At 36.4% G+C, this 26,596-nt stretch overlaps 2 protein-coding genes across 4 annotated transcripts in view; one reads left to right on the forward strand and one right to left on the reverse strand.

The window, feature by feature from the left end:
* On the forward strand, positions 1-25,027 carry unkl (unk like zinc finger). Of its 2 annotated transcripts, XM_084113341.1 has the most exons (16): positions 1-152; positions 1,052-1,261; positions 6,463-6,639; positions 9,281-9,414; positions 9,567-9,702; positions 12,104-12,221; positions 12,337-12,421; positions 13,243-13,409; positions 13,766-13,954; positions 14,538-14,600; positions 15,576-15,753; positions 16,268-16,360; positions 16,445-16,678; positions 18,161-18,357; positions 19,455-19,712; positions 19,934-25,027. In XM_084113341.1, the coding sequence occupies exons 1-16, from the start codon at positions 88-90 to the stop codon at positions 20,087-20,089; spliced, it is 2,460 nt and encodes an 819-aa protein (XP_083969467.1). In that variant the 5' UTR covers positions 1-87; the 3' UTR covers positions 20,090-25,027. The 2 variants fall into 2 exon arrangements, with proteins under 2 accessions (XP_083969467.1, XP_083969468.1); XM_084113342.1 differs by lacking the exon at positions 13,766-13,954.
* LOC311082471 (dynein axonemal assembly factor 8) overlaps positions 22,627-26,596 on the reverse strand; it is a 14,723-nt gene continuing 10,753 nt past the window's right edge. For both annotated transcript variants that reach the window (XM_084113326.1, XM_084113325.1), the window contains one exon: positions 22,627-25,420. In XM_084113326.1, the coding sequence (XP_083969452.1) occupies positions 25,358-25,420 (63 nt within the window). In that variant the 3' untranslated portion in view covers positions 22,627-25,357. The remainder of the gene's footprint in view (positions 25,421-26,596) is intronic.

The raw sequence follows: 26,596 nt of genomic DNA on the forward strand, positions 1-26,596 counted from the left end.
TTGCTCATATTGGCCTTGCAGCGGCGCGCGAGAGCATGAGTAGACGAGAGGGTCCCCGCGCACGCGCTATTATTGTTTTGACTGAAAATGCCGTCGGTTTCGAAAACGGCGGCGAGCGCTTCTCCTCAAACCGAGAAACCAACCCACTATACGTAAGTAAAGTAAACATTAAATGGACGAAAAGACGTTTATGTGGAAGGTGGTGACTATTCGATAATCGACTGTCGGATTTGTTTTTGTAACGCGTGCTGTTTCCTCTCCCTCTTGAGCGTTTTAAAATGGTGCTTTTCCTTTTGTAAATTCCTCCGAATGCACGCGCCTCTCAAATCTCAATGTTGATCAAATCAACAATCTCATCTCCGCTAAACATCGCATTTATTTCCATATTAACGCGTCGGTCGCGCTAGGTGCAATTTAAAACTTGAGAAAGTGCTCTTCGCTTATTTGCTCAGAGCCCGCTCGTGTGAAAATGCTTGAAGACATGTAAACTGCACAACAGCAAAGCGAGCGAGTCGAGACGCTCGCTAGATGTAGCTAGCAGGCTGGTTTGTTAGCTGCATCCGCCTCCTTCCTCGGCCCGTGTTTCTTACTCTACGCACTTTTCCCTCCGTACGCACCGTTGGTTTGAATGGAACGTACGTCGAAGATTCTACGTAACTCTAAACGCTAATCGCGGAGTACTTGGCGTAAGCTTCTAATGTTGTAGTGGAGAGCCTTGATAAATGGCTCGCAGTGGCTTTTGTACGCTATAAAACACATTCCGTTCCCATTTCGCGGTTTATAAACACATACAATGAACATTATATGTTTGTAGTTGCTGAAAAGGTGGTTTATCATGTAACACATTTATCCAGGGCTGGTTTTGTTGTGGAATGGTCGCGTATAAGAAACTGCGCAGTGCAACAACAGCCACCACAGCTCCAAACTTTGAACGTAGTTTGACATTACTGTGTCCATACTGATGTGTTTACATCGGTCAAGCGTATAGTGTTCGGTGCGGAGGAGGTTAATTTAAGACGCTTTTGACCGTGCCTTTCCATTTTAATTCTAGATATTTGAAGGAGTTCAGGACCGAGCAGTGCCCACTGTTTTTACAGCACAAATGCACACAGCATAGACCCTTTACCTGTTTCCACTGGCATTTTCTAAACCAGCGAAGACGGAGACCCATACGGAGAAGAGACGGGACTTTTAATTACAGCCCAGATGTGTATTGCACGAAGTATGATGAAACAACAGGAATATGCCCCGATGGAGACGAGTAAGTAACTTGTTTTTATTATTATTTAGGCCTATACTGAAGTTGATAAATCATTTTGCAGATATAGTAATAAAAATGCACTTTGTAGTCTTATTTTGCATAGACAATGTGACGGTTTGTGCTTAGGTTGCTCGAAACGAAGACGTGCTTTTGTTCGAATATTTGTAATAAATCGCGTCACTGATTTCAGTTGATGGGAATGCATGCGTTTTGTGGATCAGATCTGTCGACTGTAAATACACTACAGTCAGACATTGGGGCTTTCCATTAACCATGAGCATGTTGTAGTTTTTGACTCGTCTTGTTTTGTGTAGCACACGCCCTCTTCATGAAATAAGAAGTTGAGCAGGTCGTTGTCTTCTAAATTCACTATGGTTTACTTTATGTTAATGTTTTACTCCCCATATTGCCCAATAGCTTTTTCCTGTACAGTTTTTGCCGTTCGCTCGATGTGTGTGTGTGTGTTTACTCGAGTCTCACTTCCACTTTTGACTGAGGACTCATTTCTCAGTTCCCAGTTTGCCCTGTGTGTTACAGAAATGTATATTAGATTCAGTTTGGAAACGAGTTTCTAGCAGCACTGTGTGTTGAACCCAAAGACACGCCCCCTTCTCTGGTATGTGATTGGCTCTCCCGTGCACGTACTCTTTTTTTTTTTTTCGGTTCATTGTTGTTACAACGTTCACTATTCCCTCTTCATCAAAACTCATGTGTTTACAAAGCACGCTGTAGTCGTTGTTGGGAGGATATTTAAACTCCGACTTTAATGACTCTCATGTCTAAATTTACTCCCAGACAGTTATATATTTTGTTCTCAGTTCATTTGTTTGAACTGAAAACATTGTGCACTAAATAATTTATTGATCACAGTTCAAAGGCTCTATAAATGATGAGATCATCATAACTACAGTATTCAACAAGTGGATCAAAAAAGTTAATCAAAGTTGTCCTAAGACAAGAACGGGTATTGTTTAAAATGCATGTATAACTTTGATGAAAGCTTTTGATCCACTTCAAATGTTGTCTACTGTATAATGTCCACGGGACAGTCAGGTGTCATGTGGATTCTTGTCAAGTTTTTTCATGATTAAGGGCCCGTCCACACGGAGACGCGTTTCGCTGTATACGTATAAATTTTTTATCGTATTGGCGTTTCGTCCATACGGATCCGGCGTTTTCGGAGACTGAAACCGCTATTTTTTGAAACCGGGTCCCAAGGTGGATAAATCTGAAAACGCCGCCCTTGCGTTTTCGTGTGTACGGCCAATCCGTACATTTTGTGAAACGATGATGTCATCACCCCACGTGTCGACTAGTCAGACACCGCACGTAACAGCAACAACTGCCGACAATATTCTTGTATAAAAATATACTATAATGCTGCAGAAGAAGCTATAGCCTACTGAGCCTATTTTATTCTTTTATTTATTTACATATAGCTATTCTTATTTTACTTATTTATTTCTATTTTCTTCATTATATGGTGCTGGTCTGTTGTCTGATTAAGACGATCGCTGGGAATTATTCAAAAAACGCACTAACCAGCAAAACATTCCACTCCGACATTAAATTTATCTGTAGGCCTATTTGTAGCCATTAAAGAAAATGTATTTAGTTTCATATTTATGCTTAAATAATGTTATTTTTTAATTTCATCAATGTTGAAAAGTGAACGAGTAATCAAGATATATCGGGAGACATAGGCCTAATTTTGACCCCATTAAGTTTCGTTTTGTATAAAGCCTTTCTTTAAAGTGAATTTCGTTTTGTATAAATTGTATCTTAATTTTAATCCATGTTTCATCAACGAATTGCCTGGATTTAATAGCAAATAGCAGACAATCAAGACATGGACGTGCCGGCGCCATATGTCTTGCATTGCTCGTGAACTGGACTTGCTGTATAAATGAACCGAAACTCAGAAATATATTATATATATATTTCTGAGTTTCGGTTCATTTATACAGCAAGTCCATATATATATATATATATATATATATATATATATATATATATATATAGGCCTATTTAGAAAGCTTGAAATAACTTTTAAACAACATAGAACAAAAATTCAAAATGAAAAGAAAGTTAAGAAACATATAGCTATGTAGGCTAATCCGTATCAAGTGTGCATTTCTCTAAATGTCACGGTCATAATACTGCGAAGGTGGCGAGTCAGCATCGTCAACTTCATCTTTGCAGCCACACAGAAAACACTAGTTTATTAATAAACAATTAAAATATCTCCTTGCTATTTTTGACACATTCATATTTGATTACTTTTGCCGGTTCTTTGTGCAAGCTTTATGCGTCCGCTATATGTCATATTGCGTCCGTTCATATTGTTCAATATTTTCAATATAAGTTATAGGTAAAAAAAAGACCTATAAAAGAAAAGCAGCTACTGTGCCTAATATTATTGTATACAGTGCGCACGGTTTATCCATAGGGTTTATGCCATTGAAAGTAGGCTATAAGAAAGATTTATGCCTTATGCGCGTGCTTCTTCTCCGCGTTTTTTGCCATCTCTGTGGCAGAATTAAAGCGCCACATACTGGACTGGCATGTATAGTACATCGTTTTGAGTCGGTTTCAGTGGTTTCGTGTGTACGCAGATATTTCTTGAGACAACACCGTGTTTACGGATTTTTTTTTTTTGAACGAGGAAAAAAAAACATCGGATAGGGAAAGCTCTGGCTTCGTGTGGATGTGGCCTAAGTTTGTAACGGCATGGCAACCTTTTGATTTTTGTAATGATTTCTGATCTCACTTTGAGATTGTCGGCTGTGAGACATCCCTGTCAATATTTTGATATACTATATACTATAGATTGTATCTGTAACTAAGCCTAACATTATTTTTTACTAATGATTGTACACCCTTAGTAATTCTATCATAACATGTTTTTATTGGTGTTACACAATATACAATGACCATAGGGTTATATGCCAATATTAGAGGCTTAAAAGTAGTTCACTCCAGAATTAAAATTTCCTGGTAATTTACTCACCCCCATATTATACAAGATGTTCATGTCTTTCTTTCTTCAGTCGAAAAGAAATTAAGGATTTTGAGTAAAACTTTCCAGGAGTTTTCTCCATATAGTGGGAACCAACAGGTTGAAGGTCCAAATTGCCGTTTCAATGCAGCTTCAAAGGGCTCTACACGATCCCAGCCGAGGAATCGTGTAGAGCCGTTTGAAGCTGCACTGAAACGGCAATTTGGACCTTCAACCTGTTGGGTTTTTGAAAGGACAGTAAAAAACAAAAACAAACAACACATGAAATTATTATTTTTAAAAAAAATTTTTTTTTATTTGATTCAAACCATATTTTGAGGTGGTTTGAAATGTGATTCCAATCAGATTTTTACAGATGTGTCTCAGTCTGGACACTGGCTTCTCAAATCATATTTAAAATTGTCTTTTGCGTCACTCTTAATGAGATACACAATGATAACGTTAAAACTGGTGACACAAATGCTGCACATATTCGGCCAGCACAGAGTCGGTCTTAAGGTGCGTTCCGATTGATATCCATTGAAGTGGACTGTCAAATAATCTGACAATAATCTGAAATCTGTCATTTGAAACACCCTGCAACAACGTCATCAAAGAAAGGCAACGACGGGGTCACACAGATCGTGATATAACATAAATAAATATTGTGATTTACTTTACTTTCAAATTTAAAATGCATACAAAATACATAAAAAAAACACACATTATGTAATAAATATAATCAAAATGAATAATCAAATTTTAATTTAATTTAATCTCCATTTCTCCTGCGTTTTGAAAGCCTTGTCACATACATGCCTACGTTGTTACCAAAGCAAACCATGCAGACAGATTGGTTATGTCTGGACACACAAATCTTATTTGATCACTTTCAATTAATAGTGCGGACAGTCTGCCTGAAAAAATCAGATTTGCCTGCAGTTTGAACATAGCCGAAGCTTAATAGAGGAGCCACAGCATTTATAGGAATTTTCTCATTCACTTCAAATTTTGTATTTATTCATATATTTCATAACAATGTTGTGATGCCTACTGCATTTACATTACAACATTTCTTTGATATTTACAAAAAGCTGTTTAGGCTATTTTCACCATAACATGAAAATAATGATAGACACCAGTGCTAGTGTGCAAGCATATTTTTCTTTGCTTACACCTGAACTGAAGATTATTGGATTATTATTATTATTATTATTATTTGTCTTTTGACACACTTTGTGCTCTGACTGACTTGCTAAAATTAAGCTCTAATGTAAATGGTTAAATAATTACAAAAATAATTTGTCCCCTGTCTGCCAAATTGAAATGTATCTCACATAGTTTGTGAATGCATAGATCACACATTCATTCATCCAGTAGCAGCAGTCCTATGGTGACATCATTGCTGTTGCCATAGTTACTGTTGCCACCTGAACAAGATGCAGTTGCTATATTTGAGAAGATTATTGGGTATGTAGCATTTTCAGGATAAATCTGCTCTCGTCCAGGCTGCTGTTTGGATTGTCACAGCCCCGTTTTCTGTGTGCCTTAAATCCTGTCTTGAAAATTAAATGCAGATTTCTTATAAATATCTGGTTCTCCTAATCTAATCTTGTCATGTATCAGTCAGTAATATGCATTACTCCTATTGTACAATTTCAGTCAATTTTAATGCATTTTAAAACTAAACAGCACATGAACAGCACCAAGAATACACATACATTTCATAATTTTATGTAATGTAATGTAGATCCACTGTACTTAGACATATCTTGCAAAACAACTTCCAGCCAGGAAGTATTTCACAAGTGTTTGACTGTTTTAAAGTTGTGAAAGAGGTTTGCAGTGACATTAGTGCTTGTTGCTCTTCATGTCTCTTTATATTACATGGTACATTTAACATATTTAAGTGACACAAATTATATATTTGTTGATGAATTAAATAATAATTCTAATAGGCCTAGCTATAATTATTGATAATATGGTCACAGTAATTAATTTAAAACAGTGTGCATATGTTCCCGTAGACACACAACCTTAGTTGTAGGGCAGGTAAGTGTAGTTTCAACACAATCGTATAGTTATTTTGTAACAACAAAATATAATAATGTTTCCAACCTCTCTATTTTATTATCTTTTTAGATGACTTATTATTGTTAAAGTATCAGCATTTATACTGATGAGCTGGTGTTTTTCTCCTCAGTTGCCCATACTTACACCGGACCACCGGTGACACAGAGCGCAAATACCATTTACGCTACTACAAGACCGGCACCTGCATCCATGAGACAGATGCCCGTGGACATTGTGTGAAGAACGGCCTCCACTGCGCCTTCGCTCATGGACCACATGACCTGCGGCCACCAGTTTATGATATCAGGTATCATTTTTTCCCTTTGTGTCCTTAGTAAAGGTGCATATTAAAGGGTTAGTTCACCCAAAAATGAAAATTCTGTCAGTAATTACTGACCCTCATGTTGTTCCAACCCCGTAAGACTTTCGTTCATCTTCAAAACACAAATTAAAAAATAATCAAATTAAAATCTAAAATCTGAAACTAAAAACTTTCAATAGCAATGTTTTTGGTACCAAAATGCACAAGAACCAATAATTCTTGACATCAAAGCCCTTGAAAAGCGAAAAGCATCTTAAAGGTGCATGCAAGTATGAATGACATTTGAAAGCCATGTAAAGATTTTCATGAGGCATATTAAAGGGTTAGTTCACCCAAAAATGAAAATTCTGTCAGTAATTACTCACCCTCATGTTGTTCCAACCCCGTAAGACTTTCGTTCATCTTCAAAACACAAATTAAGATATTTTTGATGAAATCTGAGAGCTGGCTCACTCCCTCACAGGCTGCAAGGTAATTGCATCTGCCAGCCCAGAAAAATTTGTAAAGACATCGTTAAAATAGTCCAAGTGACTACAGTGGCTCAACCATAAGTTTATCAAGCGACTATAATCCTTTTTGTGCGCAAAAAAACACAAAAATAAAGACTTTATTCAACTATTCATTTTCTTCTGTGTGGGCCTCTGACGTGAGTTCACGAGAGCGTCACGACGCATGCGTGAGAACTGAGAAGATGACGCAGATGGGTCTCGATGTAGTGTTTAAAATGGTTCTAAAGTGTGCATTTCCTGGATGTCTTTATCGTGAGAAACCAACAAGAAAACATAAAACTGCCTTACCAATGCCGCAAAATGAATGGCTTACCTTTCACACTTTCCCATCAAATGATCCTGAGCGTCATCTTCTCAGTTCTCACACATGCGTCGTGACGCTCTCGTGAACTCACTCAGAGGCCCACACAGAAGAAAATTAATAGTTGAATAAAGTCGTCATTTTTGGGGGGGTTTTGCGCACAAAAAGTATTATAGTTGCTTGATAAACTTAAGATTGAGCCACTGTAGTCACTTAGACTATTTTAACGATGTCTTTACTAACTTTTCTGGGATAGCAGATATCGAATACCTAGCAGCCTATGAAGGAGTGAGACAGCTCTCAGATTTATGAAAAAATATCTTAAATTGTGTTCTGAAGATGAACGAAAGTCTTACGGGTTGGAATAACATGAGGGTGAGTAATTACTGAATTTTTTTTTAGGTGAACTAACCCTTTAACACCTGCCAAATGTGGGTGGATTTCAGCAGTGGCGTATAGCGCAGTCACTCCTACTAGCCATTTTGCCGGATTGAATTTTGAAAAGGCATCTGAAATAATAAACTAAGTTGAATGTAGTGTTGTCAAATATATACATTTTTCGATACATAATCAGACTGAAATATATTAAACGCTTCCATTACTCATATTCCGTAGAATACACGATACCAGCAGCTGGAATAAATCCCTCGATGTGCAACATAAAGCTCACATGACTTAGCCTCAACTGTGGATGCGATTGGATAACTGGACTAAACAGTGAACCAATTTTTATTGCACAGCATCTAAAGTGTTGGTTTGATCATTCTGAAATGCCTGAGCCAAAGTCTTGGTTTAATTCCTTTACAGAAGCGTTTTACGCGATTACATTCCTGTACCTCCGAACGCAAGATAACATGACAGCATTTATTGCGTTTTGTCTCTGCTCTCTGAGACACGAGTCATTTATGATGGAGCCACTGTGGCTTCAATTTTGTTCTCTTGAACACAAGAAGAAATTGCTTTTTTTTTTTCTTTGCTTTTTTTGCGCAAATATTCTATGCGCCATTCCAGTTTTGTGCATAAGTTAAATTTGCAACTTTTAATTGAAACATAGCTAGTGGCTCTGTGAATGTGACCAATAGCGTAAATCTGATTGGTCTACCAGTGTTATTCGTAGTGCGATGGAAGAGAGATCTTTCACATGCGAATGTTGGTGTCAGTCTGATTAGACTCATTAACAGCCGTTCATTCAAATGATAATGTTTATTGCACCGAATTTTCACACCGAACATTCGTCTTGGTGTGAACAGAGAAACTTTAGAGAACAAGGAATCATCACACTAAAGGGCAGGAGGAAGTTCTTTACCGTGTGGCACTCAAATTCCTGTTTTTCTGCCAGGATTCCCAACCCCCTACTAATGCAAAAGCTGTGAATCCCCAAATAACAGCACAGTTTGTGCTAGACATTGTTTTGTTATGACAATTGCTTTCAGTTGCTAAAAGCTGTCGTGGCTGCACACATTTTCAGTTGATTAGCAGGTATTTGCATATGTATTCAATTCATTAGCGAGCAGTCAGAGTACTTATTAGGGTGCTTAATCTAATTTGCAAAAATGTACCTTATTCGTTGTTTTGCAATTTACATTAATTAGCTTACACTTGCATTTCCGTGCAGTCTGCATAGCATAGCCACAAATGGTTAGATACTGGCCTGGAAATGTGGCTTACCAGTGATTAAATAACAAAAAATATGCCATCTCAGCAGTTGCCTAGCAACGCGTTTGTGGAAATAGCTGTTGCATCAAAACCAATCTTGGGGGGATTTTTTGGTGTTGCGTCTGAATGGGCGAGCTGACTTGGATAATCATGTTCACAGAGAGATCCAGGCACAGGAAGCTCTGCAGAACGGCCAGTTGGGATCCGGGGAGGGAATTCCTGACCTGCAGCCGGGTGTGCTGGCCAGCCAGGCCATGATTGAGAAGACCCTAAATGAGGACCCACGCTGGCAAGGTGACACAAAACCTTCCCACAGAAAAATAAAGAAAAACTAATAAAAACTAATCTCAGTGGGGATGTTTACAGATTTCAGTGGCAGTGGGTACAAAATGACACTGTATTCAATCAGGTCACTCATATTCAGTTTCTGTTTTCCTTTTTTGCAGACACCAATTTTGTTTTGGCCAACTACAAAACCGAGCAGTGCACCAAGCCTCCTCGTCTATGCAGGCAAGGCTATGCCTGTCCCCACTATCACAACAGCAGAGATAGGAGAAGAAATCCCAGAAAGTTCAAATACAGGTGAGATATTGCAAAGAAATTGCAAAAGCAAAATATTCCCAAACAAAACAGAAGTCGACACACTGTGTCACCTAAAACACATCCGAGAGTAGAAGTGACGCTATTAAGGAATATTTGCTTTTGTAGCTTTTTTTTCCGTTTCTGTGTATATATACATACATACATACACACACACACACACACACACACACACACACACACATATATATATATATATATATATATATATATATATATATATTTCTCATGTAGGGCTGGGGTAAACGATTATTTATTAAACGATTAGTCAGGCGATTATTTTATCGATTAGTCGACTAATCTAATGACTAATTTGAATTAATTATCCTGTCTGTTATTCGCATATCTCTCGAACCGTTACTCCGATGGATTTCAAACTCGACAGCTGTCTGGGCACGAGTAAGTGCAGTGCCAAGTTTGACGTTGTTTGGATGAGAAATGCAAAAGATATTGTTAAATATATCAGTAAAAGAAGCACTTAGAAGGTTGTGGTTTAAAAAATAAACATTCTGACATAAACACACTGTCAGCTACAATGTTTACTTCTGAATAATATAGTACGTGATAAATCCATTTTGATTAATTTGAGTAAAAAAAATATTTTCTTTACCAAGAAAGTGGCAAGATGAAAACCACTATTTTCTGTTTTAAACTTTCACATAGCATCTTTAGGTTATAATAACATAAATAATTCAAATCCAGATTTTGATTTTCAAAGATTTATTATAAAAACAGATTATTTTTTCCCAAAAATGCAATAAATTCATGACGTTTTTTTTTAAATGCAATTAATCCATTGAATCAATATAAAAGTTATTTTTCATATTGAAACTTGAAAATACACAACAAAGTAAGTTGATCCACATGACAGACTCTGAACTCGGCCAATACTAATCTTATATTTAGCACGTACTGGATTAAACATAGGCTACATTCAATCAGCCATCGCTAAGAAATACCTTCTGAAATTTTTTGACGGCGATCAGCTGTAAAATGGCTTGGTCCTGCTCGGTTTTCGTTGACTGAGTACAAGAATTGAAAGTTTTTTAAAAGATCCCCTGGGGTTCACGTGTCAGCATTCGACATAAGTTTGACGTTGTCGTGTGAGAACAAGCAACAGTCGGCATTTCTCTTCCTCCCGCGTGCCTCATCTTGTTAATCTCCTCACGTAAATGATTAGATTTCGATGGCTTACGTTTCTTCCCTACGGCAGAATCCACCACAGGTTCATCAATGCCGTCAAATGTATTCTTTTTTTTTTTTTTTGTTGATCAAAAAGTGCAAAGTAGATAAGGAAAACTAGGATGCCGGGTGTATTCAAAGCGCCACCGTTACTGTTTACAATGCGTGGAATGGTGCGCTGTGATTGGTTGAGCGGATTCATCACATTCTGCAGAGAAAGGAGACTGGCGTTTGTCGCGGTTTGGAAAGAAAGGGAGAAAACATGACAGAATAACACGGCGGGCGGTGTGTGTGTGGCGAGCTGTACCTCCGGGAATGGTACAAAAAAAAAAAGGAAAAAAAAGAAAAGAAGCGTCGACGCAAAATCGACGCACCGCTACAGCACTATTCTCATGTCTGTGAGGCAAGAATAAGCTGAGTTTAGGTAAATTTTTATGACACACTCCAGTTCACGGAGAAAGCGCATCCTGTTTGTTTTCTTTATTTTACAAAAGCACAATGTTTAGATTTTATTGTGAGTTTACACAAATAAAAGTAGACCCTTTTAGACCCATTTGGAATGATGTATTACTCTTATCTGTATGACCAAAAATGACAGAGTATTTTAAGCTGTTTCCGCTGTTGTCAGGAAAAATGCAGGTGATCGCACCGGCGCCTCCATGACATGCAGTAAGCGCGCTAATACTTTAGCTTCCACACTCCACACAAACACTTGGATATGCGCCTAATAATAGGTTTTTCGATTTATCTAGGTTAACTTTAGAGCAAGCATCCATGTAAAGGTGCTACTTATATGTTTCAAATGATAAGCCATATTTGAGGTCAATGGATTGGCGAAGGTTTGGATTTCCTGCCTGATATACTAATTACCACAAATTTCTGTCTATTTTTCCGTGACTAACTGACTAATACAGTTTTGGCTGATTAAGCCTCCTCTAGTCCACTAATGTTTAGTCGACTATTAGGGGGCAGCTCTACAGGACACACATCACTGTGACCAAACATGTTAGAGTAGCGATATGTACAATTGGCTAGTATAGTTTGGCTGTAATATCAAGAGGAGAACTTTACTACGACTAGTTTATTTAAAAACTTTTAATTTTGGTTTCAGAAAAAAAATTTTTTTGTTTATCGCTATTTTTAATTAACATAACACTCAATCTTTGTTGAATTCAACATAAAACTGAATACCTCTTGGCAGGTCGACGCCCTGCCCGAGTGTGAAGCACGGCGATGAATGGGGCGAACCCTCCAAGTGTGAGAGTGGGGACAGCTGTCAGTATTGCCACTCTCGCACCGAACAGCAGTTCCACCCAGAGGTGAGACTGACACACCTTTTACAACATTGAACTTGACTGATTGACTTGAGTTTATTTGATTTACATTTTATTTTATTTTTTTATCTCACCAACTTCTATGTTCCTCTGTTTCAAGATTTATAAATCTACTAAATGCAACGACATGAGGCAAACTGGATACTGTCCAAGGGGACCATTCTGTGCTTTTGCACATGTGGAAAGTAAGCATGATTATAAAGAATGACTGTTTGCAATGTGTTTGTGTGTTGTAGTCATTAAACATCTGAAAGGCAGTGATTTCATTTAGTTCAATTATGGCTGCAACTGCAGGATTGCAGAAGTGAAGATGAAATGGTGTAGTGTGATTACCGCAACTAACCGTAAACCAAGAGCTAATCTTATCCCTAACCCTATAGTAAATACTTGTTGTTAGTTAATATTACTCAGTACTTAAATGTATAATTACACTATAACAAGGACACCTTAAAATAAAGTGTAGCGCAGCACTGTGTTCTTTTGCATGCGAACAGCTCACGATCCAGTGTTTTCTTTGTCTCGGAGTGGCTCGGTTTGCATCACTTATAACATGCATTTGGGAACGTGAAATGCGCCAAAAAAAACTTGTAATGATAAGCGCTGATAAACCAGCTGTTGGGGATTTGCGCAAAAATAAAACATGGGTGGTTTAATGTTTGAAAATTAAGAAATTAATTATTAGTATTGTCATTTTGCAGAATATAAAATAAAAATTATTAATATTATTATATTTTTCTTAAACTCCTCTTTTATTCTAAAGGGAAATATTAAAATAGTAATATTTTTTTTATTTATTTTATAGTGATATTGATATATAATCACACATTTTGGCCAAATTGTGCAGCCCTACAAAAACAAGCATGCAAACCAAAAATACAATTTTCAAATCCCATTTTAAATCACAATCGATGTTTTTATGAGAAAAATCTTTTTTCAATTTTTTTTATTTTATTGTGCAGCCCTAAGTTGATGACTCTCTAAGGAATATTTGTGTGTGTGTCTGAAGGAATTCCTTCCACAGAGGAGACCATGAGCACGTTTCTCACAGCAATGCAGTCGGGTTCTCAGTCCAAGCTGGGCTCCCAGCAATATCCAGAGTGTCCAATCAGCGAGTGGAGCGCCAACATGAATTCCCTCACCAGCAGCGCGAGTAACAACGGACAGGCAGGAAACGTATGTTTGCATTCACCTTCTCACACCTGTCTTGCATCTGTGGTAGAGAAAATGTCCTTAACTTAGGAAGCAGTTGATTGTTTCGTTGTTAGAGCTACTGTTTTTCTTTTCATTTCCTCAGTGTTTCGTTTTGTTTTCTTTGCATCCATTTCTACTTATTGCAGTCTGTGTTGGAAAGCGAGAATACCTCAAATTCAAATTAGAGCTTTCTATTCAAATGCATTACACCAAAAATTAGACCTGATTGAGCTACTTTTCTATAATTTGTGAGCGAAATCCTCTCACATCTGCATCCACCTATTTGGCTGGCTCCAAAACCACATTTTTTTAAGCTCATTTGTGCTTTTCTCCTTCAGGTATCTTGCTCTAATAGTCCGACTGTAACACCAAGCTCAGGGAGCCACAGTTCTTTGTCCCCAATTGGACCCATCGGCAGACCAAAATGCTTTACTAATGGTAGCTTATGTTCAGAGTCCACCACGTCCAGTGTTTCCTCTCCGACGTCTAACTATCCCAAAGCTCCGGGTTTTGAACGGGAGGATCAGGTACACATGACCGTTTTCTCTAGCCCTTTCTAAAGGGATCTCCTGCAAGACTGCAGGCATGACACACACTGCAAGCTTCACTTTGATTTATTTGCCCCTGGGTCATTTTCATTTCACCACTTTTCTCTTTTGTTTTTTAGCGATTTGTTGTCAAATGAAAATCACTTGTCTTTAGTTGTCAATATTCAGTTGTTGTTGTTGAAACTTTCACGTCAGTGTTTGAGATTGAGGGTGTGGTATCATTGTGTGCGCAGGTATTAATACTTTGGGTTTGAAATGCCACATGAACTTGTTTATATCTTTCATTTATCGTTCATGTTCTGATGTCTAAAATAATAATTTAACTGCTGTAGTAATCCGAGAACAATCCAGAGGCAGCATAACCATGTTGTGGTCATCATAAAATATCCAAATGAAGCACGTTGTAATGGTATACTGTAACAAACATCTTTAAACCACAGAAGGCGGGTTAATTTTTTTTTTTTTTTTTTTTCCTGAGCAGGTAGCAATTCCCTACATAATACCACCCCTGGTTGCCTTAACAACATCAGGTCACATGATAGGATGTATTATCTGATTTCAGGCAAAGAACCAGAAGAGCCAGTCCGGGGAACATAATCAAAAGTTAATGGACCATGACAAACAGGTAAAGCAACCTAGTCCTCATATTCACTCATTTTACAACCTTACAAGCAAAGACATACAGTGGTTAGAGCAGTGGATCAGGTTATCATCTATGTTTTCATCCTCATTTACAAGATATAAATACCATATAGCATTAGATATCATCTGACATAAAAAAAAACATTTGTATTTGCATATGTTTTTTTATTTTTTATTTGACAATGTTTAAAACAGTGTTATCACTAACTAATACTTAAATCATTTTCGATAATTGAAATAAATCTGAAATAAAATAAACTATAAATATTAGATGAAACGCTTAAAAAAACTTAAACGAAAATTAGAAATGTTGTTGGCAATAAACTGAAATAAACAAGTTTAAGTTCTAAAACTACTAAAACAGAAATATAAATAAATGGAAGCTAAATAGACTTATATTATATATCACTAAAACTATATAATACTAAACTTACACTTTTTACAGTGTAATTATACTTTTAAATACTGAGAAAAAATAACTATTTGTACTTTTGTAAGGGACAGTGTACATTTATGAATGAATGAATGAGGCATTTATATAGCGCTTTCATATGTACTACTGTACACCCAAAGCGCTGTACAATCATATCAGGGGATCTCTCCTCAACCTCTTTCCTAAACATTAATGAATATTCATGAATGTAAATTTTCCCAAATTAGCCAGAAGACTAGTTTTCATTGGTAGTCCCTTTGCCAGATTTTATAAGGCCTAAACTAGAGAAAAGAAAAACAACAATAAGAGTAATACAACCAGAAATTGTAAACGACACTGTATAATACAATTAAACAACATAATATACAAAAAGACAAATTAACTTTTTTCTAAAAAGACAAAGTATTGTTTTGGGTGAAATGATGATAATAATAGTATTAATAAAGGTAGCAACATTAATGTTGTCACATTGTTGATTATGATCAATTTAAAATTTAAAAATGATTATATTGCTTCCTTTCACAGGCTCACGGTGGCGTGTTCTCGGTGGTGAACCCACTAGCGTCCAGCATAACATCAAGCATCACGTCCAGCTTGGCCTCCAGTATCGGATCTGATAGTTCGTCACCCACCACTTTATCAACCATGAATGCAAAAGCCACGCCTTTCTATCCAGGCAGCAATACTGTGGAGTCAGTAATAGGTAAGGTCCATTGCAGCACTCTTTCGACTTAGAGCCGTCTAGCCAAGTGCTACATCCAAGAGAAAAAGTACATGAGACAGACTCAGCCCAGATAAGGCAGTGCAGATAAATGCAGAGTGTTTAGTGAAGTCGAAGGAAGTGTATTTGTGGCAATGCATTAGCCATAATTCAGTGAGTCCACTAAAGATCACTAGCAGAAGCAGCAATGACTCAGTGGATGGTAAGTGCTTTTGCCTTTACGTCTGCCCTTTCTTTGAGCTAATTCAAGTTAGATATATGACTGTTACCCGAACACAGCTTTTGATGCAAGTTATTGCTCACTGAGATTGGACATGAACTGAAATGAATCGTATTGCGGGATGGATAACTAAATTATCATGCCTTTTATTACTTTGTTTTTCTATTCTAGAAAACATAAAACATCATTAATATCTTCATACAATATTGTCTCTGTAAGGTTTTTTTATATACACTTTGCAATAATATTGAATCGCACCACTTTCCTTGCTCTTAGGATCTGCACTTGACCTAAATTTTAGCGACATCAATGTTGCCTCCCTCGACAAAGAGCTAGAGGACCAAGACAACAATGGCCTTGGTTTAACAAGTAAGACTTTATTGTTGTTGTTAGTTTTAGCTTGTACTAGGTATATGATGCAGTTCATATTGCAACACTTTTTTTTCACCGTAGGTCAGAGGTTATTAGGAGGCTCTGCTCCTGTCAATATTCCTGGCTCTCTGGCTCGGTCTTCCTCTCTGCATTCCTCGTCGTCTCTATCTGCCTCCCCGCTCAGCTCGCTGTCTCAATCCCTGTCCCAGTCTCTCCTCACTGGAATGGCCTCCCAGCAGAGCCAGCCACAGGCACCACCTGTTAAACCTGAACACGGCCTTCTAGGAACACCAACGTCTACACAGAACTCCTTAGGTAAGGACTGTACGGTTTGGAGATTGTCACATTCAGGATAAAAAGGGACAAAAACTACTACATAAGATTATTAGCTGAATAATGAATTAATCTGCCATAAAGAGATATACTATACAATATTGTCTCTGCTAGCAGCTGCTTTTTTATATCCACTTTGCACTACTTTCCTTGCTCTTAGAATCTGCACTTGTATATATTTATTTAGTTTTAATTAGTTTTATATATTTAGTTTTCATAAAAATTACTGACCCCAAACTTTTGAACGGTAGTGTATATTGTTACAGAATATTTCTATTTTAAATTAATGCTGTTCTTTTTTAACATTTTATTCATCAAATAATCCTGAAAAAAATATAAAGCAGCACAACAGTTTCCTACATTGATAATAAAGCAGCATGTTAGAATGATTTCTGAAGGATCATGTGAAACTGAATACTGGAGTAATGATGCTGAAATTTCAGCTTTGCCATCACAAGAATAAATTACATTTTAAAATATATTAAAATAGAAAAAAAATATTTTAAATTGTAATAATATTTCACAATATTACTGTTTTTCTGTATTTCTGATCAAATAAATGCAGGCTTGATGAGCATAAGAGACTTCTTTCAAAAACATTAAAAATGGTAATGTTTCCAATCTTTTGACTGGTACTGTATGTATATAAATATATATAATAACTATTTTCTTTTTTAATATACTTTAAAATGTAATTTATTCCTGTGATCAAAGCTGAATTACTCCAGTCTTCAGTGTCACATGATCCTTCAGAAATCATTCTAATATGATGATTTGCTTCACAAGTAACATTGTTGATTATTTTTATTATTATCAGTGTGAAAACAGTTCTGCGGCTTAATATATTTGTGGAAACATCAAAATTCTTTGATGAATAGAAAGTTCAAAAGAACTTATTTATTTGAAATAGAAATCTATATAAAACAAAAATGTGTTTACTGGCACTTCTGATCAATTTATACCTTTATTCCTTCTTGAAGGAATAAAAACAAAATCTTCTCTTTTTTTCTTCTATTTCTTAATTTTCGTATGCCATTATGCATTATAAGGCTGGGGAAATCACAATATCTGATGATATCACATTAATAAACCAGAAATGGTTTTTGCTACAACTTTGAGGAAATGCATTTTGTTACTGACTTTGTGGTCAGCCTGTCCTAAAGAAAAGTATTTCATGGGCATTCAAAAAACAAAGTGGAAAATACTGTTGCTCATCTAAATTACATAAAACTAACTGCTTTAAACAAAACGTTGGCAAATCCAACTATAAATCTCTGTTGTTACCCAACAGAATAATAAAAATGTGTAAGTTGTGTAGCAGCCAGCTAAACACATTTGTGTGCACTATGCATCAGGTGGTCCGTGGGCGTGCCATCTGAGACTAAGGCTAATGCTTTCCTAAACTTTTAAGTATGATCACAGTCTCATGAATATTTGAGTTGATGTAATAATGTGTTGGCCTAGGTCTGAATGGCGGAGCAGGGAGTATATGGGACTTCATGAGTGGCAGCTTCTCTCCCAGCCCATCTCCAGTGTTCAGCAGCCTTACTTCCAGCACGGTCGGCTCCAGCAGCGCAGACATCGGCCGGCTCCTTCGAGAACTGGATGAAGCCAAGCGCAAGATAAAGCAATGGGAGGATGCCTGGCACCAAGTCAAACAGGTAAAGATGTGCTTGCTTTTTTGTGGGCCTTATGAGATGGGTGACGCTTAAAACAAATGATTTTGTCTAGCAGCCATTTAGATTCTCCTGTAGCTTGTCTCTTAGAGATTCATGCCTAGTTTTATTGTAGAGAATAAAGTCTGACACTGCTTTACTTTGCTTATTGATGCCCATTATCTTACAGTGACACCTCAAGCTATTGAGTGCTGCAGTGATGATGTATTTTTGTAGGCCCTGGTTCCCTCAACAAAAACCCAACAGGATTTTTCCATTGGCTCGATTATTACAGAAAATATGCTCTGTGACCAACAGTTTATGATTCTTACCTGTTTTGTTCATCACGATAATCTTCACAAATGAACACCACTTTTATGAATTGTGAAGCCTAAATACAATAGCCGGAAGTAAAAAGCTAAACGTAGACTATAAACGAAATACTCGCATGGCTTCAACATCACCGCCATTAAAGGGTTAGTTCACCCAAAAATGAAAATCATCCCATAATTTACTCACCCTAAAGCCGATGGGTTTTTGCAATTAGAACATCCATATTTATAACTCCGATTTTGTTTGGCTGAAAGAAGAAAGTCATACACACCTAGGATGGCTTGAGGGTGAGTAAATTATGGGATAATTTTCCATTTTGGGTGAATTAACCATTTAAGCTTCTGACAAATCTTTCAGTCTTTATTTAAAAACATTTTCCCTGAGTTAGAATAGTTGCAAGAGCATGATTATAAACACAATAAGGCTGTAAAAGCAGACCAGTGGGTAAGATGAGTTTACCTGTTCGCTGTGATGATGTTTAATGTCCCCGACATCCTTTAAAGCTTTAAAAACAAATCGCAAGGTATGCATTTGTAAACCTGAAAATATTTTGAGCTTATGTTCACCACAGACCTTATTTCAGGCATTTGACCAAAAACCCCTTGACTTTGGGACCGGAAGTGAACTCGTTTCCACGTTTTGACCTATAGATATATGTCATGCCTGCAGCACTCCTTTAGCTTGGCAGCTTGAAAAAAGCCCAGAAGGTGTAGAATCAATTTAGTCATTATTATCAGATGGAACGTCTCATTAAAACGCACCTCTCGTAGGCCTGTGAAGCGTGGCAGAAAGACGCTCACGAAGCGAAAGAACAAGCTAAATCGGCAGAGGCAGAGCGCCAGCTGGCGGAGCAGAAGCGGGAGGACACGGAGCACAAACTGAAGGAACTGCAAGGAGACTTTGACGTTTTGTGTCGCTCCCCCAACACGCCTCTTCTGCGCAGCTACGGTGAGCTGGACCAGCTCCCTCTACCAAAGCTGCGCTCCATCCAGAGCCAGCTGCGCTCTGACCTAGACCTCATAGACGGGGTAAGAAGGACCAGGTCCCAACACACATAAGTCACCATGTCACATTTACACACACTCTAAGTAAGACCGTTGTACTCTTCTCGCCAAGTAGACGTAAGCGTGGCTTATGGGGGAAGAGTGGGCAACGCGGTTTAACATCCACATGAGTCAGTCATGCATGACGCACCGCATTGAATCTGTCAGAGTGTGACTGATGTTAACTCTTCTTTTTCTCAACACAGGTAATATATCAGCTTCAGTCAAAGAAATGTATAGTTTGCCAAAAGCATGATCGTTCCATTGTCCTGCAGCCTTGCCAACATTATGTACTTTGTCAGAACTGTGCGTCTGGTAAAACGGAATGTCCTTACTGTAAGACGAAAATATTGAAGTGGTGATGTACAGCTATCCAAGGTACTATTTAATGATTTAGCCCTTTGAAGAACTACTAATACATAATATTATTATTATGCTTACAGTTTCTAAATAGCATTCTTTTTTGTGTTTCAGTATTTCATATAGTGATTCAATTGATTGTTTTATTGGAATCTAAGTGGTGTTTGACTGATACAAATCAATTACTTAAATGCAATACCTGTTTTGTACAAGCTAGATTATCCATTTTCATAAAGCATTAAACAATTTCCCCTTAATAACTGCTTTAGGCATTTATAGTCAGTTGGCCCTGATTTGACTGTTAGCAACAAAATCATCGGTCTGACGCCATTACTGCTACTAGCTGTGTGAAGAGGATTTCTTGTTAAAAGCACTTTGTTGACTTGGAAATTTGTCTGAGGGTATTTTTATTTGATTTTTTTTAGACATTTTGCTTTAAGCTGCTTTGTAGGTTTTTTGTTTAATTTTCTTAGATTTATATATATTTTTTTCCCAAATATGCTAAAGTATGAAGCTTTTGTGTGTACTGTGAAACATTAATAGAATATTTCATTTTTTCTTACTGTTAAATCATGGTATAGTGTGTATATAACTTGTTAGTTTTCATATAAATTAGTACTAGTTAATATTACATTTATTGTTACTTAAATATTTCAATCAAATAAGTGCAAACTTTGAATGCATTTTAGGCATAACCAGCAGCTGTAATATCAGTAAGGCACATACTGTATGCTAAGGCATTTAGTAAATCGATTTCTCCGTCTTATAGTGACTATTTAGATATACATTATGTAGTTGTTAGATGAGCACACGTGTTCTGAAGTCCTCAGCGACACAGTAATTTTTATTTTATTTTATTTTTTTTGGACTTTAGCCTTTCAGATATGTTAGAACATATATCTGATTCCTGGCCACTCCCTCTTAAGTGCCTTGCCTTAAAAACATTCGAAGCATCTGTGAAGAGTTTAGGATTGTAGTACAAATCTCATCCGCTTGTGCAAAGTTCTGCAAAGTATGTATTTTTCAGTAGTACCATTTTATCAGAGGATTTACCGGCCTAATTCAGTACTGACGTATTTCCGAGAGACTTCACCCGGGTCGGTGCCTGAGCTCTTGAGGTTCAGCTAAAGAATCGTTCCCTCTTCTTCATTAACGATGGTGCTTTTTGAGTACAGCTTCATTATCGTTAGAAATGTTGAATCATCCTTAATTTAAATGTGTAGGGATATTCAAATCAGGAAATGTGTGTTTCTTTGAGTGCAAAAACTAAACTGGCTTAGTACATTTCTGTTTATTGAAATGTGTAGAATTGTAGTGCTCTGTAGTGTTTACAGACGGACATCATTGGTGTTTTTTCGTATCCAAATTCGACAGTGTAATGTGCTTAGGTAATCTAATTGAAATGACCTGCTACTGTGTTATCTGAAACTTTTTTTTTTTTTTTTTCTCCTTGATTTTTTTTTTTTTATTTCTTGTTCCTTTCATATTTACAGCAACGAGTTTGTGCGGTAAATTGTCAGGTACACAAAGGTGCAAGTTTCTTTTGTATTTTTAAATCGGGATAAACAGTTTACTTCAAAAGGGATGGTTATTGAGGATCTAATTGTCCAGACCCTCTTTTTTTTTTTTTTTTTTTCGTTCAGCTTCACGAGGCAAAGACAGTGTATATATGATTTCTCTGCTTTCTTTCTTGCATTGTATCTAAATCCACAAGGTCTGTATGTAGCTCATTTTCTTAACATTTGGACTGATTTGTCACTGCATGTGTCAGTGTGTAACTTTTGTTAACCAGCTGAAGCTCTAGATCACACTGCCAAATGTATTGAGCAGACTTATTCCGTCGTTCGGTCTGGCATTGCAGTCGATCGCTCAAAGTATTCAGAAATATTTTTGTGCAGTGCTTTAGATGCATTGACTATGTGCTTCTCTTTTCTAGTTCGATTAGCAAAGACATGTTCTCGTTCGTACAATGGCTGACGTAGATGGGTTGAAATGGATCAAAGCAGCTCTGGGTGTGATTTTTTTCCAAGTGTTCATGAGCTTTGCAGACGTGTCACTTTGTTGAGTGATTAGTTCCATTATTTGGTTATTGGACCATAGCATAGGGTTTTGTTAAACTATAAAATGTGGTTGAGATGTGTGGGATTTCACACATTTATTTCTCAAATTAAGAGTGCGGTCAAATCAAGTGTGGACTTTACTCAAACGAACCAAAGTGGTATTGTAGTTTATACTTGTTTCAGAGTTCAATTGAAGTGGTGTACAATTACTATGTCAGTTTTTCAATGTTTAATTTGACAGGACAACTATGCCAACTACTTTTGCTGACAATATTAATGGACTAAATGCCCATTTTTTGTAGTTTCTACCAAAGACCTTTACTATTCTTTGTTCTCACTTCAATTTTATAACTGCATTTTCATTTGAACATTTTGAGTAAATAGTTAGAAAAATGACCGAACCTAGTACCTTATTTACATTATATGTGCATTCAAAAAATCCTAATGAATCACAATTCTTTATTAACTTAATAAAAAGATTGTGTTTTTTTTATTTTTTATTTCTCAGTAGAAACGATAACATAGTATTGAATTGGCTGTAATCTACAGTGAAGGAATGTCATAGTAATGAATGAATATTTGTGTTGATATTCTTAAGTGGCCATATGGATTAGTGCTTATTTGAAGTATATATTATTTCTTTTTATACAAATAATACTCGTAAAATTCTGAAATCAGTTTTGAAACATTTAGTTGTTGTGCACTACTTGTATGCTGTCAGGAATTTAAAAGAGTATCTCGTAAGGTGCTTTCTTTAGTTTCCATTTGACTGGTGTTTGTTTTTTCTGTCTGTTCTTCAGAATTTGGATATGAAATAAGAAATCTTTTAACTTATTATTATTTTTTTTTTTAATCTTGAAGTCTATTATTGTATTGTCAAATGTTGTCTAATTTGATTGTGATGTAAAATGGGTCCCTTGCTCATGCTAGTTGAAATGGCTGAGACAGACATTGGGTTACATTTATGAAAACTGTTAAAATATCTACATTTCCTAGCCTTAAACCTCACTTTTTGGCCTAGATACGTTTGCCTGTTATAGTACTGAACAAGTAAAAAATATAGACCTGCACTTAAATGTCTGATTCACAATCAGTCATTCTGTTTGATAATAATTGTTAAAGCTTGGAAGGATCAAGTCTCTTAGGATCAAATTTGTGCCTTTTAATAAAACCACATTGAAAGTATTTTTCATTGAACAAATGGGTTAGCCCAGCTTACGAAATGAGCTGAATTTTAGTGCCTTGGGACATTTTAATCTGTATTTCTCAATGCACAGACTTTCTAAAGACCAGTGTATTAAAATAATACATAATTACTCTGCCATGCCTTTGAACGTTTCACTTTGAGTAATAAGTGATTCTGAAAGAGAAATATTTATTGATGTTGAAAGTCAGCATGTACAGTGTCTGCTGTCAAATGAACAGTTAAGGTGTTTTGTGATTGTATTCTCTACCAAGGGTGTGTTAAAAGTAGCAGCTCATCTGAACCGTTTATGAAGCATGACAAAATTAAAGTGGAATTGTTGCAAAAACTAGTCATTGTGAGTTTGGGCTTCCAAATTGTTTTTCTGTGTTACTGGTTTGCTTTTACAGTGAGTATTGTACACAATCTATAATTATGGCAGATATTAATCTTTTAGTCAAATAAATCTAAACCACAGCATGAAAGGTTTTGATTTCACACACATGAAACACCTCTGTCTGCATCAGCCATTTTAATACCAACTGTAATCTAAAATGACCATTTAACATTGATGTAAGACCAGACATCTGTAATTAAAGAAGCACCAAGGACTCTTGTTTAGCAATGTGTAAATTAATGTATTGGACATTTACCATAATGCTCTGCAGTGGAAATAATAATTTCTTTGTTTCTTTTTGCATTCTTGTGGATTTATTTTGTTCATTTTTTTGTTTTTCTAATTTTGTTCTCTATCAGTAGTGTGATTTATTGAACCTAAGGTTTTATGCAATCTTGTATATACATATTACATATGAAACTGGTTAAATTTAGCAAACTAGCCAGCCAGGGGGAAAAACCTATTACAGTAGTAAACTTTTATAAGAGGCTAAAATAATAATAAATAAATAAAAAAGACAGATTTTTTTTGGAACCACTGTTCCCTATAATTAATGTTATGGATAATCGAACATTAAATCCCTGAATATTGAATGTACCATTCAAATTAGATATAAAATGGGTCACTGGAATAACTTGGAGAACAGTTAATCTATAATGATGTAGCACTAGTTTTGTGAATTGCGATACATTACAAATAAATTTATAAGTTAAACAATTGCAGTTTTCAAGTTTGTGTATTTATCCGTGTAACAATTTGATGGAATTATGAGATGTATTTTTCTCAGGGTTTTACAGGAGAACTGTAGAATAGAGAGAGATGTCCAATTTTCAAAGGAAACTGCAACTCACAGATTTATTAGCTCAAAAGTCAAAATGAGGAAAACATTTATATTGCGAGGAAGAAACATATCCCTTATTTTGGTACAGTATGCATCAATATATAGAACAGCTTATATTCTAATTAGTGTTGAAATACTATACAATTTGCTGTCAATATAATATGTTTGTGTATGTGTTGTCAACACAAGACCTTAAAACATTTACTGGGAGTTATGTGTTTAAGTTATGGAGGTTTCTTTATGGAATAGTTGTACGTTTTGATGCCGTATAAGGCCTGAGAGGTTTCTCTTCACTAGAATTACTTAAGATGGTATTATTTATAATGCATAATCTTTCTCTTGTAGTGTATCATTTAAAATTGTTAACACTTGTCTACACTACAGCAGTTATGCAATGGTTTACAGAATTCATGGAATTATTTTTGTCATCATGGGAATTAAATAATTTTTCATCTTTAACCTGGCTCGAGTGTTTTGTCTTATTCCCCTCATGCGCTTCTGAATCATCAGTTGCTGAGTGAGTAGACTGATAACTTCTTTATTTTGTTCTAGTGTGGAGTTGGAATCAATTTAAGGGTTACAATATGACTACTCTTTACTTAATATGCAATTTAGGAACACTAAGTGTTTTGTGCACAAGTAAGATTAAAACAATCGTTTCATTTCTTTAACAATGTAAAAAAAAACAAAAAAACATGAATGTCAGTAAATCACATTGATGTGGATTATAGAAAACTAAATATTCACCACTAGGTACATATTATGGAATAAATCCTGGTTATTGTGGTGCTATGCGGTGAAGACTGACTCAAGACAGTGATCATCAAAGAGGTAACGCAGCAATTGCACTGCCTGCACACAGAAAAGGTTCAGGGAAATCAAATGGCGAAATAGTTAAAAGTACTCTTAAAGGGTAACTCTCGCCAAATTGCAACCTAGGCTATTTTTGTTAATCTACCCAAGTCAAACATTTGTGTAAAAGCATAATTAGAATGGAAACGCCACTTTTACGGTTGACCGTATGTTCGTTTTCGGTCCAAATGCCTTTTGAATGGGAGTGCTAGGGGCACTACTATGATAGCATCAAAATCACTATTTTTAAAACACAAAGGAGGCTTGACACAACATGAAACTGCTTGAAGTATCACCAGGGGCTCTACACATGAACTAGAGCATTGACAGCATTGTTTGTCTACACAAAGTTTGCTAAAAAGAAAGGTTTTGTACGACTCGCTTTCTTTTTACTCAAGATCTTTACTCTCCTCATGTTACGTTGCATTCGGAGATCGACTACTTTTGACTGACAAAATTCCAGCCACCGGAAACACTAACTGATAAAGTGAGTCGTACAAAACCTTTCTTTTTAGTGTTTTAAAAATAGTGATTTTGATGCTATCATAGTAGTGCCCCTAGCACTCCCATTTAAAAGGCATTTGGACCAAAAAAGAAAATACGGTCAATCTTAAAAGTGGCGTTTCCATTCTAATTATGCTTTTACACTAATGTTTGACTCGGGTAGATTAACAAAAGTAGCCTAGGTTGCAATTTGGCGAGAGTTACCCTTTAAAAATATTAGTACTTTATTGGCATATATGATTCAATGAAAAAACTTTAACATCAGTGGAATCTTTCTATTACACAGTAGCTTCCTTTTAGTGGAAAATAGTTCTTTAGATTATTAAAATCTTCATTAGAGGCTTTCGCACTAGGTAGTTATAGGAACTAGCCACCAGGAAGGTCCCCCGAGAACTAACTTTTCAAGGGCTATTTTCCTGGTTACATTCGCACCACCAGTAGGAACTCTGAAGTGACGTAACCCGGCTGACAGCTACGTAATTTAAGCGCGACCATAGCGTAAAGGTTGAGAAGTGCCTGAACTTTGACGTCAGCCCATCATCACTTTTTTTCATGTTTGTGGAGTATGTATTTAATAATGGCGGGTGCCGGTGTGGTGAAGAGATGAGTCCCAGCTTAGGACCCCAGTAGTATGCCTGATCAAAAGCTGTTCTCGCGATTCTTAATGTAATC

Source organism: Abramis brama (assembly GCF_963993115.1).
Source record: "Abramis brama genome assembly, chromosome: 1".
NCBI classification, from domain to species: Eukaryota; Metazoa; Chordata; class Actinopteri; order Cypriniformes; family Leuciscidae; genus Abramis; species Abramis brama.